Below are 16,849 nucleotides of genomic sequence, written 5' to 3'. Positions count from 1 at the left end.
TATTATTTTAAATTTTTGTAATAGAATTAGTGAAATATGCCATAAAGAAACAAAAACATAACACAACTCTTCTTATTTTTACAGGTTTTTTCTATTTTTAAATCCATGTGACCAAATAAGTATATAATGAACAATGCGGGGCTTTTTTTTGAAAAAAAAAGTGCTGGAACTCACTTATTGTTAAGTTTTTTTATTAGAAAAGATTATATTAAGATGTAAACGCTGTTCCACTACGTTACATGAGAAAAAAGTCTTGTGTATATGTGATGGTTCGGTAATTATTTGGCAAAAAGTGATCTCGCGCAAGTCACTAAAATCTCGATCACAGAACATCTGGTGCCCAAAAACTCTATCAATCGAAAGCCACCCACACGAAATATTGTACTAACGAGAATTCGAGTTCCAGATATTTGCGCAATAATCCGTTTACCATACATATACATATGTGATGGTTTTAAATCAGTTTAATATTGGAAAATATAAAAATATTTTTTTATTAAGATTTCCCACTTGGCGAAACACATCGACTGAGCGCCTTATAACTAAAGCCCGGACCCAGAGCGTGCCGCGTATTGTTCAAATGTTGTAAATGCATTGTTAAAGGTTTGCCGAACCTTTTTTACAAAGGATTTACAACAATGGAACAATGAGTGGCCCCTTGACTATCCTACCTCTACTTATAACAGTGGTTAGATTTTGAAAATTCTTCAAGCTTAATTAAATAGAATTATTTTTCACACCATAGAATAAAATTTTTGATGAACAAAAATCGTTATCAAAATATGTGTGTATTTTATGAAATATCAACAAGTTATATTATATTCTAAGTCTTTTCCGCTTAAATTTCATACATTTTCAATTATAACTGTTTAAATTTTCTTAAAACGAGCATTTCAGTTTATTTATGAAACAATTAAAAATGTGCGCGTTGTAAGAATCATATCCGAATCTAACTGGACACTTTTCACACAAACTGCGCACAATTTTAAACGAGACGCATATTTGTGTTTGTCAAACAATAAAAAATGTGGCAAATTGTTTGAAACGTCATCACAACTGGCGGACATTCTCGCCCAGCTGCAGTGAAATGTCGGTGTCAGCCGGAGTCAGCCTCGAACTAAAAGGTAACAAGCGCCAAAGGGCGAGATGCGAGAGAAAGTAGCGCTTGTGTGAGAGGCAGTAAGAGCGAGAATAGCGTGGCGAGTAGAAGGTGAGTGTAGAGAGTGGAAGTGGAAGTAGAAGTGGAAGTGGAGCTGTGCAGAGAGTGGAGAGGAGAGGAGAGGAGAGGAGTGCGTGGGGGCTTGTGTGGGGTCGGCCGCGCCCCCGTCTCAGCGCCCCCGTCTCACTCTCGAGCGGACTCCGACTAAATTCGCATTCACATTCGCATTCACACTCGCTTTCGCAACTCGGCCGTGGAGTTTTCGGGAGAGCACCTCGAGTAGCCGCACGTACTTTTGTAAGAATTTCCCCAGCTGTCATGTTCCGATTCGTACCCATATTCATACGTGTCACTTTGCTAAAAACACTTTCTCACGTCCCGTACCAGCCGTCTGTTTTCTACTGCAGTGCCCTTCCCCTCCCCCCCCTCTCCCAATTGCGCCACCTTCGATTTTGGCTCTTATATCGCCGTTTCGTAAGTGCCGTTTTCCTCTGGCTTGTCACCTTTCAAAGTGTGTCGTCTCATTCGCGTACTAATTATTATGTATGGACGAATTCCATACTTATCATTGTACTTTCATTTTGGAATCATTTTTCTATTTTGATTTTTTATTAATCAATATGTTTCTATATATGATATAAATTTTCGGATTTTTTTTTTATTAGGGTCAATTGGTGAAAGTCAATTCAACATATATTTTTTTCGGAATATTTTAAAATCAATTTCGAAATAGGAATATGTATGTATGCATCTACATATATGTATATATGTAGATACTTTGATTATATATATAATAATTTATTTTATGTTCCCATTGAAAAGTATGCCAAAAAGTACATAATTTTTAATGTTGTTACATTAAGACGAATATGTATGTATTTAGCAAACTCAAAGTACAAATTATCATAATAATATAATCTTTGATTTATATGTGATTTTTCGAACAATTTCGATAAAGATGTTTTCTTTATTAAAATTTTTCAATGCTATATTTTCCGAAGGAAATTTTCCGATTCTAATTTTTGCTATCCGACTAAAAAACATACATAGATAAAGTAAAAAATCATAATTTACAGATTTTATCTATGTATGTCAATTTAAAATCCATAAATAAATTCTACCAGCATAAAAATAGCACTATTTTCTGATACTATACAATTTAATACAAAATTAATATGTAACATGTTTTAGAATAAAATTCGTTTTTTAATAATCATATATATTATATCGCTTTTCTGTGTGGCTGTGTGCTGTCTGTGTAATATAACGACATACATATTTCTTTTAATTTTTTTTTATTTTATAACTTAATATGCCAACAACCATGCAATTATATTTCATCGGGTGCAACACTAGTTTAATATATAATTTAGAAAGCGACTTTGTATGTATGTATGGTTTAATTTATGTATGTAAGGTTTGGGTGGTAGAATCAAGGTAATGGGTAGAATCATGTCAATCAATCAATATGAAAAAAAATGGTTAAAACTACCTACCTATGTACCTACATATAAACAATATAAAACACCAATAGAAAAATGAATTAATTAATTAAATAAATTTTCAATAGATGGCGGTAAATTCTCTGCCAAGCGGAAACATTAGTAGCGATCAGTATATATAGAAGTTTTTTCTTTTGCTATTGTATTCTATACTAGTTGTTATTTGAATCGAAAAATATATAATATTCAACCAATTGAATTGTCGTCATAGAAAAGAAGTTCTCAACCAACAATACTTATATACATTTATTTATTTTTTTATACATTTTATACCAGGAAGGCCTTATAGGTAAACCCCAATGCAGCATTTTTATTACACAAGCCAATTAATTACAAGACACTGAAAACTCGTAATTAACTAGACATCTATGAATTGTACACAAATTTTATTGTACGTTAATCATAGTGGTAGAAAGGTTTGTAGCCAATTTAATCGGGAACCGTTTGAACAATGAAATCAGAGAATTTGGCAAACTCGGATAGGAAACGATCGACCTGGAGTCACAAATATCCAGGTCTGACCAGCAGCACTACAGATATACTCAGAAAAATTCTTTTCAATCGAGGTCAGCTCATGGGATCGAACCCGGCGCCTCTCGGTGTTAGGCAGAAGCTTTACAACCGAGCTATGCTGCTGGCTACATACTAAGTCTCTTTCGAAATTATGTATTATGATGATTTTTGGCAGGGTTTTAACTGTGACGTACATATGCATGTCGAATTGAAACGACTATTATAGTACGGCGAGCATTATCTCAGATAGACAGACACACAGATATGATATAACTTTATTTTAATTCGTGTATCAATTCCTTTCCGAAGCCACCCGTTGAAATCAACGGGCTCAACACTAGTCACTTATAAAAAGAGTAGTTGTTAACCCTTTGCCCGTGGCAATAAATATAGCGAACAAGCCCTGTATGCGGCACCTTTTTCGCGAATTTGGCAATCGAGTTTTTGACCTTAAATACAGATTTTAATATTTACTCAAGTAACCAGATATGTTAATTAACACATAAAGTATTATTTTAAACAATAAAATACATAATATATCTCGTAGTTTTGGATTAATTGTCGAATAATCATTCTTCATAATTGTATGAAGACGTGACGTCACATAAACGAGATTTCAGTATGGTTCGACAAAAAACTAATTTTTGACTGGTATATTATTCATTTTAAGCAAATTGAATATATGGCATTCAACTCAGTAATATATTCAACCAATTTTGAACCTTAAAACAGTTGAAATAGGCGCATATAAACCTCAAAATCCCGTGCAAAGTTCAGAAATTCTATGGAAGACAGTCGCGCTACAGACTTGTTGCCCAAAGCTTCCATAGAAGACGGTTGCAGGCAAACGGTTAAAATGAAACAATGACTGCAATATATAGATGTATTTCAATTATATAACATTTAACTGATATTTTTACAATTGAAATAAGAAAATACGTCACCGTAGCTACTTTCATTTTTGTGAAATCGGGTCAATTCGTTTTGTTGATAACATTTTATCTGCTGACCGTGTTTAAGGGTCAAATAGAACTGTTTACCATACAATTAATTAATACGCCAATCACGAAACAAAGTAGCAGTTTCACAAATTTATCTCACGATACGAACGTTTACTGCGCAGAATGTCCTGGAGAGAGCTACCCATTCTGCCACTGTGCAGAATTTATGAATGTCTGTCCAACAAAGATTGCCTGAATGCCTCATCATGCTGTAGGAATTGGAGATATGCATTCAAATTTCATCGAATGAAAAGGCAAGTATTGATTTCTTTCGACAAATTCGCCCGCGTCTATATTTACTCCCAATACATGGTTTGGTTTTGTCATCAGGGACCATCTGCTGTTGACAGTTGATAGTGAAAATTTTGAAAAGAACTTATTTTTGGCCGATACTTACAATCGCAATATCAAAGAATTAGAAGTGTTATTAGCTAGTGATATAGATGAATATTCAAAATTTACAACTGCAGTGTTGAACAAGTAACGTATATTTTTGAAACACTTACATATATGCAATATTGAACGAGCGTAGATTTTATTACTTATGTCGTTTCAGGTTTTATGAATCTAAATGTCTCAATTTTATTACCTATGTGCCAACATTTGAGTATTTGACTTTTGAAAGGACTCACAACAAGGATTTCGTTCAGAGGTATTTTATATTTTGTATATTCAAATTCGACATACTTATTACATTGTCGTGTATATAAATATATATTATTTTTTTGTGTTTTTTTAGTACATTGATATCACCACTTTTAAAATTCTGTAGTCTACCATGTCTGCAAGGAATCAATATAAGTGGATGTAGTGAGATCATAGTGCATACACCAGCTTTGTTACAAGCTATCGTAAGTCAGATAATTTTTATGACTCTCTTATCGTGGAATGTTCATAAAAAACATTGCAACAGACATATTTTATTTTATTTCGTAGAACATGAACACTCGCCTTTACAGATCGCTCAAAAGCGACGAGTGCACTTATACTTATATTGATCAATACAATTAATATACGTAAGCATTTTATACAATGCGAATTCATACAAACATCCACAGTGAAATCTATGGAGAAATTTTAGTAACATTTTATAATCAAATTGGCGAATCTCAAGACGCTGAATAGCTTGAGATTAGTAAGAGAGATAGGAAAAGTCGAAAGATAAAAAAAAAAGTATATATAATATCGGTCTCCGTGACGAGCCAGAATGTTGAATTACAGAAAACGCAAATATCGGAAGGCAAAGATCGAAAATCGAAAGATCTTAAGTCGAAAGATAAAAAAAAGGGTGCATGGTACACGGTACATACTCACTTAATTTGCGCGAGCAGGGTACAACAGGAACAAGAGGAAGAGGTTTTTCCTCCCGTATTCTGCGCGCGCACATTAATACGGGAGGAAAAGCCTGTTCCTCTTGTTCAATATATATATATATATATATATATATATATATATATATATATATATATATATATATATATATATATATATATATATATATATATATATATATATATGAGTGGCTTGCGGTGAAATTATCTCTCTTTTTGTCATACAGCCTTATTTAATGTGCTAACCGTTTTTCATATGTATGCTTGGTAAACGAACATTTTCGACTTTTTTACGGTCACCCGCAAAATATATATAACCAGTAGAATAGACTAGTTGTTAGCATTTAATGCTTTGAACAGAGTGGTCACGGCTTCAAATCTCACTGGTTTCTGCTTGCCAGACCTTGGATTTATGACTCCAGGTCGATCGTTTCCTATCAGAGTTTGCCAATTTATATAATTTTCATTGAAACGGTTCCAAAAAATTGGCAACTCTCAAATCTCGAGTTTCGAGCAATTTCGAATTTCGCTGAATTGTATAAAATGCTGCAAATTTAAAAATTTTACCATAAATGTCTCTGTCGATGTCAATTGATATGTATTTACTGAATTGTTTAAAAAATGCTGCAAATTTACAAATTTCACCATAGATGTCTCTGTGAATGTTAATTGATATGTATTTACTTTGTATAAAAATACTTATATCAAATGTACATTGTCTCTGGCCAGGAAGGAGCATTGGGGCTACCTGTTAGACCTTCCTGGTATAAATAAAAAAATAAAAACATACACATCGGTCGTTTTCGTAGTTTTTAGCCATGGAGATACCGTTTTCGGCAAATAAAATGTATGAATTTAAAAAAAATCGCTACTATCGGTATTTCTTTTTTTAATACCGGTTTATTTTCTTTCCAAAGGCTTATTTTCGGTCAAATACCGACACCATTGGTATCAGTACTATCGGCCTGGAGTCACAAACCTAGGTCTGGCTAGCAGTGGGATTTTAGTGGGACTTGAACCCGTGACCGCTCTGCTCGAAAGCATAATATTATAACCACTTGTCCACTAAAATTTATTTAGTGATTTTATTAAATTTAGTGATTCCAATCGGCTTCGCTCGGTATTTGTAATATAATCATGGCTAATCATTAATTTTTCTTTTATTAAATTAATTTTTATTAACGATTTACACACACACACACATACACAACGATCTTTGTTCAGAGTTTTTATTAATTTTTATATATAAGATCATATATTTCGCGGTGCTGATACCTTTTATGTTTTAATGCAATCGTTTATCTTTTCAGAGATGTCCAAGATCTATCAAATTGCTAGGACTTGCCAAAATTAGACCTACGTCATCGACAAATCCCACCTTCAATCCAAACATTTTCCATAGCTTTACGTCGCTGCAGGTAAATTTCGATCAAATATTACGAACGATATGAAACCGAAATATTTTAATGTATGCAATTTATCGACAGTATTTGTCATTGGACTATGGATATGTATCCGAAGAGCTTTTGGTCGGGATACAGAATAGAATGCCATCCCTTAAAAAACTCGTACTCAATATTACAAGTGTGCCGACTCAAGGATTTCAAGACATGACGAGCAGTTGGATTAGGCTTAGGGTTGCTCAACCGATTAGATTCTTAGTCACTATCAATTGTGTACGGTGTTTGTTTGTGCAATATATTGTTTTATTTTATGCCCGGCGGATAATATTGATAAAATTGTTTATTCGACAGATTCGGCTACCATCGGAGAGCTTGAATGATCTCAACCGACATGTTTTAAGTCCGAATATTCCATTAGAAGTATTGAGAGTTATGTTTTGTAAGACTGTAAGTATCATTTATTATGTTTATGTGTAGTTTCAATGTGGAATATTTCTGTATGGTGTCATTTTTTATTGTTGTTGTTGTCAGATTAATATGGATATTTTGAGGAAACTAATTCACTACAACGATACATTGAAAGAATTAGTGTGGGTTGATTCGATTGTAACTAGTACTTTCAAAAATGTAAGTAAATTCTGTTGTTAGTCAATATGTATGTGTGTATAAAATTTTATTTATGATTTAACATTTTGTATTGACAGACCTTGGGAGTGGTACAAGGTCGGAGACGTAGCTCTAGACGTGCTACTCGACAGCAGACTCCCAATCCACTTGTTATGATGTGTTGGCAATGTTCCTCTTTGAAGAAGATCATTTTGCATGGTATAATATATATATATTCACTTTATCTATGTACATGGGTAGTAACAATAGATGAAGTTTTGTGATCATGCGAAAGTTCGAACTCGAGATTTTGACTGATTCGAACTGGGAATCGATCACTGATCGCGTTGATCTAGAAAAAATGTGTGAGTCAGTGTATTTTGAGGATTTTTTGAACACCGTTAGTCCTATCAAACTGAAACTTAGCATCGGTTTCTGAAATACTAATCGATACGATGTAAATATTATTCAAATTTTTAAGTTGACCGGAAATGGTACCTCCCCTTATAGATGTCCTCTTTTCTTTATGTTTTTGAATTCAATTATTTCCCAAATTGCTCAACGGATCAGACTGAAGTTTTTTTTTTTTTTTTTTTTACATATATACCAGGATACTGAATTACGAGACACTAAAACTCGTAAATCAATGAGAATCTATTAATTTGTACACAAACTTATTAATTAATTATTGTACATTAATTAATAACAAATTATAGGTGACATATCGTATAGGAGAGATTTTTAGCCAATTTTTTTTCCGGGAACCGTTTCAACAATGAAATCAGAGAAAATTGGCAAAAAAAAAATAGCCGGTATGTGTGAACGTGTATGTATTTTTGATTATCGAATTTTGTTTTTTTAACTTTCTTATATTCCTCAAATACATAGATAAAGTCATGGGTTGGTCACATTCGAATTTTTTTTGTGTATATGTATGTAGTTAGGTAAATTTTCTCATCAATATGTTATTTTTTTAGGCAGATCATTGCGAAGCTTTCTATTTTATTTAAATCCGAATCTACATATTTCAGGCTATTGGCATTCTGCTCATGATCTTTTGGGTATGGCAAGACTTCGTGGAAGCAGTCTGCAAGCTTTGGATGTGTCGGCGTTGTTGCATCCTGTACATTCGTATCGTCCTAGGCAGCCATTTGCCCCGACTCGTCTGTCGCACGAGGATATTTCTTCTGAAGGACCATTTCTGACTGATGGTTTCACTCAAGTAAATTTCATACAATTTTTCGACTCGAATTACCTACCTTTTTATATGTGGATTAATTCTATTTTAATTTTACAGAAAATGAAATGTGCGTTAAGTTTTCCTTGGAGAACCCCCAAATGGGGTGATTTACATCCTTCATTGAGGGGAGATCCTGAGGATGGTGCTAGTCAAATACTAGATTACATCATTAAAATTATGAAACATGACTTGCCATCAATTAAGGAAGTTACCAATTTCAATAGTATATAAAATGGCGTTTCTTTTTTGTAACTTAGTAAATCCATTCTCTTAATGGAGGGGGGGTGAGTAGCCCAATTGTACTTCAGTAGTGATATTATGATTATATATTGAATTTACATAGGTGGAAATTGTAAGTATTCTTTCCGTTCACTATTATAGCTTCTGTAAAGCATTGAATAATTGAATATCATATATGAAACCGTTTATTAATTCATTTTAAAAATTCGCCTTCAGTATAAATTATTTACAACATTATTACATACATACGTATACAAAAATATATATGGATAAAATTCATCCAATAATAATTAATATGTTAAAGAAATTGCTTATTAGCTTGTTGACCATATCTGACTGTTTAATTTATTTGATGATAAATTCACAATATTTCGAATTTACATGCGACATATTTACAACGTAGTATATAATTATAAAAAAATATATGTATGCAACGTGTCCCGTTGCATATTTCTTAAATTTATTTTTGATATATTAAATTAAAATATGCACCAAAGATCTTATCGATCGACAACATATATTGTAATAATAAAAATGTATTGTTGTGATCAGTACAATTGTATTTAATACAAATTATGTAAAGTCATTGCTTAAACAATGGTAAAATATCACTAAAATTCGTCGATAGAAATTATTGCCAGAGTGAATAGTTATGAATTTGAGAGCAAGTGATTTGTTGCTTAAAAGTGAATTTGAAATGATGATGCTTTAAGCCGAGTTCGGTGTTTAATAATCGTTGAGGTGAGTTTTGTGATAACGATTGTGTTCCATCTAAAATATTTACATTTCATCGTACGATACATAAAATATTTACATCGCCAAAATACATATATGTACAACAGTTTATGTGTTTTATCATACATATTGTACATATGTATATGTACCTAACAAGTTTTTGAAAATATCTTTATTTATTATGTTTTTGTCATCGTCGTCGTAAGCGTAACGATACGCATCGTTAAATACAACAATTTGTGTTGTGAATATAATTTTTATGTATGTAATTTATTGAACTTGTGCTCATACGCAATTGCATTTCCTGTTTAATCTAAGAAATGTCTCAATATTTTACCTTTGTGATTCATTCCTTTTTTTTTGTTCCTGTTTTCAAACAAGTTCCTACCGATTAAAAATTTACTAACTGATAATGAAAAATAAATATGCATATATATATATTATATTTAATTCTATAGGGATATTGCACATTTGCCTTTTACATTATTCATATTTGTTCGCATAGAACTGAATAATTGTGCATGTTCTATTAGATACATAGATTCATTATTTTCATGACTTTGAAACGTACATGACATTGTACAACATCGCTTTAAGATTGATCATTCTTTTTGTTGATTTTTTCGACACAATTCAAATCGATTGTTCTATTTTACATCCGAATGAACGTCATATTTAAGCTACATATTTAAAATGATTTATACATCCCCTCTCTGTGGCTTTTTTTTTATTATTTTTCAATTCAAATACATATTACATAAATATATCTACATATATTATGCTTATACATGTGTATATTATATGTATTGGTCATGTTGTTTAGTCACCGATTTACTATGACATTTAAAATTGATTCTTATTTCTGTTTTTAATTATTTTACGGTGTATTGTATTTGGGGTTTCTTTATATTCTTTGAAAATCGTTGGTTTAGTTATATTTTTTTTAATAAAAAAAAATTATATATATATATTTATCTACATATATATATGTGTGTGGCTAATGTTTTAAATGTGTATTTAAAGCTGGTTTATTGATTTATGATTATATGTATGTATAATTTGTATAAGTTCTCCACATACATTAATTTAATACAGGAGAACTTTGGGGTATACTTTTATTTTGTTATTCCTTAAAGAATAACGAATCTTAGTGAAAACATAAGATATTTTTATATTATTCAAAACAGTGAAGTACCAGATATGCCATATTGATGACCACTTACATCATTTAAGGTAAATGTTATGAGTATGGTACTCGTCAAAAATTCCATACACACACACACAACTTATTACTTATACACGTTTTAAACCTCGTTGAGTTCGTTGAATTTGAATTAAATAGCTAGCGAGACGTTGAATTATGCACAAGGTGTAAAAATCAGTTTGATGGTATTTTTTAAACTGAATATTAACGTGTGTGTGTGTGTGTGTGTGCGTACATTTGTATTACTGTTGTTATTTTTCGTTGGATTAGGTTTTTTTTTATATGTGGAATATGAATGGGATCGAATGATGAGAGCATCGTTTTAAAGATCTCTCGATTAAGTTAAGACCACACTGCTTTAGACGCAGTAAAAACATTGTGATAGCTATAAATGCAGATTTTCCACAAGAGTGATTCAGGATTCAAGAAAATGTTGGTATATATATTATATAATATAATAGAGAATTTCTTAATGTTTTGTAGAGGGATTATTTTTAACGATTTCTATATATGCGTAATGTTTAGAGTTTGAAAGTCATTAATTGTATTTGTATATGTATATGTGTATATACCTTTACATTCTTCGCGAATTCTTGATAAACTTTCTCGGGAGATTCTGGATAAAGCCGACATTGAGTACCTTTGTCTGCTTGAAGGTCATTTAGTTGAACATCAAGCAAGTAACCATCTGTGATATAATGACTTGTAGACAAGCAGATAGTTTAAGATCTAGCACAATCTACATCTTAATATAAATGTAAAGTTAGCACAAATGTTTTCTTTGTCATGTAATTACGAAACAGACTCGTCGTCTTTAAAGCTCCTCTTCGATATTTGTGAATAGTCCGGTTTGAATCTCTGCAACGAAACGGCAGAGTGAATAGGGAAAAGGAAAAATAATTAGATGTTTAACTGGGAAAAAAGATTGAAACGCTTGTTCAAATAGAATATGTATATTGAAAAACTTTATTGAATAAAATAAATGGTTCTGTACACTATAAAAATAAAATGTTAATCTTGTATATTGTAACATATCACAGCTAATAATATTATAGTAAATTAAACGTATACAGTTTAATTTGACATCGAGTGAACATATATAATATATTTAATTTTTGAATGGGAGCTTCTACGTTTAATAATACATATATCGAATTCAACAAATTGTCGTTGAAATGACTAGAATTGTCAAAAAGGACGCTTGTGCTAGCTTCTAAAATATGCCTAATATTCCAAGAGCGTGGCATGTATTACTTACTTAGAAATATATTTTGTATGTGCTCACGAGTCGGCGTAAATGAAGGTTAACATAAAATGCTGATTTTAATTTAAACATTCCCATTGTAAGTCTATTATCATGAGGCTAAATGAGACCAAGCCACATTTAATTTCTTGTTTGTATTAAAATTAAGTGTGACTATTTTTATATATGATTGATAAAACAAGTTTATTCGGATATATGTATGAATTATTTCAAAAATTGACTTGACAGTCCCTACAACTGTCAAAATGGTTGAATATAGTATCGGTTTATTTTGTTTTTTACTTAAATTAATTATTGTAATATATTCAAACATTGATTTAAATGTGGTTAAAGAGACTGAGAGTATAAGATATTCAATACTAAGTCAGCATTATTACCTTCATAATAAAAACGTCTCTAGTGAGGTCCCTGATATTTATATCTTAAAAATATTTTATGCGCAAAAGATCATTTATACAAAAAAAAATGTTAAAAGTTTATTATTATATGAAGATATGTTATAATAATTATCTAACATGAAAAATATAATTTCTTTTAAATTATTTTGCAATTTTATTTCATCTCCCTATAATATAATCATTTATTCATTTAAAGTTTGGACCATTGTATCATTACGGGAATTCCTAATGCGCCACAATGGTCAAAAATATAACGGAAAAGAATAGAAATATCATATATATGTGGTAGAGATTCTTGACAGATGACGCTGTTCAGGACCACGGTTGGGATGTGGCGGTTGAGGTGAAGATCAAACACGTGCGTTTTCAGTCATGTTGTTTATTAAGACGATACGTGTGGAGGTTTAGCGACCAACCGCGCGGAGCACAGGTCCAACTGCGACTAACCGTTACATCTCTACTCCTTTTCATCCCCCTCTCACTATCAGTCGTAACACACCCTTTCTCAGACATAGCCCATACATGAGCCCCTCGTTCAATTCCAACTCTACATATATATAATATCGCTATCCTGACTGTGTCTGTCTGTCTGAGGTAACGCTCGCTGTACTATAATAGTCGTTGCGATTCAACATACATATGTACGTCACAGCTGAAACGTATACGAAGATATAATAACAAAAGAAAAAAACTTCTATATATACTGATCGCTACTATTTGAATTAATACTGAAAATTTATTTAGTTAACTAATTTTTATATCTGTGTTTTATATTGTTTATATACAGGTATAGATAGTTTTTACCTTTTTTTTCATATTAAATATTAAATAGAATATATATTAAAAAGTATTTGAAAAAAATACAACCGCGTGCGGATCGAACACATCACTGACACATTTTTTTTTATTTAATAACTTAATATTCAAATAACTTTTTTATATCTAATATGTAATCTTAATAGATATTTAAAATTTTGATTTCGATTTCTATTGCAGTTTTGGTTCCGATTCCTGAATTATATTTCAGTTTCGGTTCCCGAGTCCTATTTCAGTTCCGGTTCCGACTTTGGTTATAAATATGATGACAATTATTGTTGTTTGTTAAATTATTATACATATTATAACTATTTTAAATGTATCAATTATTTTTCTGAAATATCTTTCCATAGGAATATCAACAGGCACAACACTAGCCTTATATATATGTAATATAATATAAAACAAAAACCATTCGTTTTCTGAGTCGTTTCTGATTGGCTGTCGTTAAATATTTATTTTTTACAATTCAAATAAATGTAATAAAAACAAAACATGAATATTTACTATTATATAAGCTATGTTAAGCAGTTCAAATAATATTAAAAACAGTAATAATACGTAATAGTTATACGTAAATGGGTCTACCTTAAATATAAATAGGCTAACACTGATACTTTAATGACTAAAACAAAATAAAACATTTTCCACATAATAGCTCTATTTGTACCTTTAACGGATTTTATTATGTTATTATTATACATGAAAACTTTTTTACTCTCATCGAGAAGGGCGAGACGTTCTTCGTCGTTTAAGTTTTCAGCGATTTCGTTGATTGACTGTCTAATCTTTTTCTTTGTTTCCCCGATATTCATATCGCCAAATTCCACTACCCAATCGACATGACTGTCTGTCGGTTTGAAGTAATTTAAAAACGACCATGTAAACTTTCTGAGCTTCCTTTTTGTTCTGATGATCTGACCTCCGCTCAACAATCCCAAGTAGAGATGATAAACATAAGCCAAAAGCAGAAGCGGTCTCTCCGTCTTCAAGGTGTTCAAACGGTCTAAATACTCTGCTACTTCGGGCCTTGTGAAGTGTTTAGTTTTCCAGTCTTTCTCCAAATATCGATTCAAGTCTTTCTCGAAAGCGGATGCTCTACAAAAGCACATGAATATGAAGTTATTTAAATTAAAATAATCGCCTTGTTAGTTTATATTTGTTTGTACCTTAGTAATCTTTTATCCACAAATAGTTTTTCCATTTCAGCCATAGACAGTTCTTCTTTGAATTCTTCTAAACGTTTAAACACTTCATAGAATACTAGAAGAGCATCTGCCCATACAGTTTCATCCGATAATGCTACAAAATCATATTTTAATGTATATAGTACATATGACGTTTGTTTTTAAAATATTTTGGAAGCTATTCAAATCATATTTATAGTGCAGTATTTATATAGACAAATAAATGTCAAAAGTAAAATAATTAATGAAAGTATTTTCTATTACGGTTTGTATAATATATTAGATTTATTAGAGTTGATATTTTGCTTTGGTATTAAAATATGATCAATGATTCAAATACATAGAGTAATGCTTTGTCATTTGAATAAAAGTAAAAGATAAGAACTTACCGATAGCCAGTTTTGAATTAGCGAGAGCATCACTAAGAGCGTGAGGCTGTCTAGTCGCTACACGCATTTCGGTCGAGAAGCTTGACATCTTGTCCGTGTGTTTGAAGTATCCTTCGCAAATGACAGTTGATCATTAACAGCAGCTGTCAAACTACAAACAGCTTAAAGCTCGAGAAATTACGACCATGCTCTGTATACAACGCAATTACATATGTATTGTCAATTTATTCAAAGTCATTGTGTTTCATAAAATTGGCAAGATAATTTTAAAATGTTTAAATGAATATCTCTTTAAGGGTAATGCATATTTTTAAAGATGACGTCAGAATTAAATTGAAATAAGATAAGTAAGACAATAATAATTGAATATGTATGTAGCTAATAATTTAGGAAAACATAATAATTATTCAGTATTTGAACTAAGACAATATGGTAATTGATTCGGTGATTATTCTGCAAAAAGCGATCTCGCGCAAATCACTCAAATCTCCACCACGGAACATCTGGCATCCAAAATCTTCATCAATCGAAAGCTATCCATGCGAAAAATTGTACTAACGAGAACTCGAGCGCCAGATATACCGTATTCGCGATTTTTGTGGCAACGATTGTCGCGCGCTCGCAATTTGCGTAATAATCCATTTACCATGTTAACCAACCATAAAAAATATATTCTATTTGGTATTGTAGGCGGGGTAGCGATGTGTTGACCGTATCCCGGCCTAACGAAACACTGTTGTGCTAGTTTTATAAAGTTTTATTGTTTGCCTATGGTTGTACAAAGGTATGGTATTTGTGGGCAAAAGTATGTCGTTCAGCGGTCTCTGGATATGGTAGAGTGTCGCTGGCTCGGCATTCAGCTATGTTCAGAAGGTCTCTGGATGCGGCAGTGTGTTGCTGGCTCGGTGTTCGGCTATGTTCGGAAGGTCTCTGGATACGGCAGTGTGTTGCTGGCTCGTCCGGCTGGTTGATCTTCCAAGTCCGCGTAGTGTAGTGGTGGCTGGTCAGGAGCTGTATGTCGACGCTTGCTGCTGTGGGTCGACTGGCGTTGTTTGGGTTGTACCTCCTTTTATAGTGTTTCTGGAATGCTTGGTGGAAGTGGTTGTTGATGCGTACGTGCATTTGGTTGTTGATGCGTACGAGCATTTAGTTGTTGATGCGTACGAGAGGAATGCACTTTTGTCGAGGCGTAGAATTTTCTGGAATGATTGGCGCCGTTCCGCTCGATGTGGTTTAATGGTGGCGGCGTGTTTCGACCGTTTTGGTTCCACTCGACTGGTAGGGGCGTTCCGCTTGAGTTTAATATAATGACTGCAGGTGTACGACGTCTGGTTTTCGGGAATGTAGTTTGTTGTTGCGGAATATTCTCGAATGTTTCGATGACGATGACGACGACGAGATTCCTACAGTATATAACGAACAAAAACATTGTACGCTAGCCAACAACTTTAGCGTTTCTTCTAGCTGTTTTAAAAAATGTAGCGATACAATTGCCAGTAAGTCATATAGGGGAAAATAAACATTTGTTGAGCAATATTTGGACAGTTTTCTGTACGGCCATTTTCTTATGCGAAGAATTTTCGTGCGATAAGAAATCCGCTCGAGCAATTTTCGTAGCGGCGGCTATCCTGGTAGCGATTCACATTTGGGATGTAACCCGTTTATCAATAAATACACTTATAAAAGCACACTAGATTCTTATTTATTAGTATGAATCATTTTAAAAAGATGATATTGTAGCATATACTAAAAAGAGCCGCCGGTTAAGTGCAATCGGATTAAGCCGAGGCGCATCCCTGACACTGTGCGACCGTTATAATTGGTTTCAAGGATTACTAAGTGCATGTAGGCTAAACAATGG

At 32.4% G+C, this 16,849-nt stretch overlaps 3 protein-coding genes across 4 annotated transcripts in view; 1 reads left to right on the top strand and 2 right to left on the bottom strand.

The window, feature by feature from the left end:
- LOC143917831 (uridine phosphorylase 1-like) overlaps positions 1-16,849 on the bottom strand; it is a 348,253-nt gene that overhangs the window by 36,032 nt on the left and 295,372 nt on the right. The gene's annotated exons all lie outside the window — the stretch shown is intronic.
- Positions 1,050-10,123, top strand: LOC143918432 (uncharacterized). 2 transcript variants are annotated; one of them, XM_077440362.1, is made up of 12 exons: positions 1,050-1,124; positions 4,298-4,429; positions 4,506-4,655; positions 4,732-4,827; positions 4,915-5,026; positions 6,817-6,924; positions 6,994-7,182; positions 7,261-7,356; positions 7,441-7,536; positions 7,614-7,734; positions 8,547-8,737; positions 8,813-9,835. In XM_077440362.1, exons 2-12 carry the CDS (start codon positions 4,299-4,301, stop codon positions 8,984-8,986), a joined length of 1,464 nt encoding a protein of 487 aa, XP_077296488.1. In that variant the 5' UTR covers positions 1,050-1,124; position 4,298; the 3' UTR covers positions 8,987-9,835. The 2 variants fall into 2 exon arrangements, with proteins under 2 accessions (XP_077296488.1, XP_077296489.1); XM_077440363.1 differs by lacking the exon at positions 1,050-1,124 and adding an exon at positions 1,179-1,456 and having other exon boundaries at positions 8,813-10,123.
- Ho (Heme oxygenase) lies at positions 13,573-15,227 on the bottom strand. Its single transcript, XM_077439439.1, has 3 exons — positions 14,989-15,227; positions 14,582-14,714; positions 13,573-14,510 (listed from the first exon to the last, which is right to left on the bottom strand). Exons 1-3 carry the CDS (start codon positions 15,074-15,076, stop codon positions 13,997-13,999), a joined length of 735 nt encoding a protein of 244 aa, XP_077295565.1. The 5' UTR covers positions 15,077-15,227; the 3' UTR covers positions 13,573-13,996.

Source organism: Arctopsyche grandis, chromosome 10, assembly GCF_051622035.1.
Source record: "Arctopsyche grandis isolate Sample6627 chromosome 10, ASM5162203v2, whole genome shotgun sequence".
In the NCBI taxonomy this organism is placed as follows: Eukaryota; Metazoa; Arthropoda; class Insecta; order Trichoptera; family Hydropsychidae; genus Arctopsyche; species Arctopsyche grandis.
The sequence above is the reverse complement of the archived record's forward strand: the minus strand, read 5'-3'. Positions and strand labels throughout refer to the sequence as shown.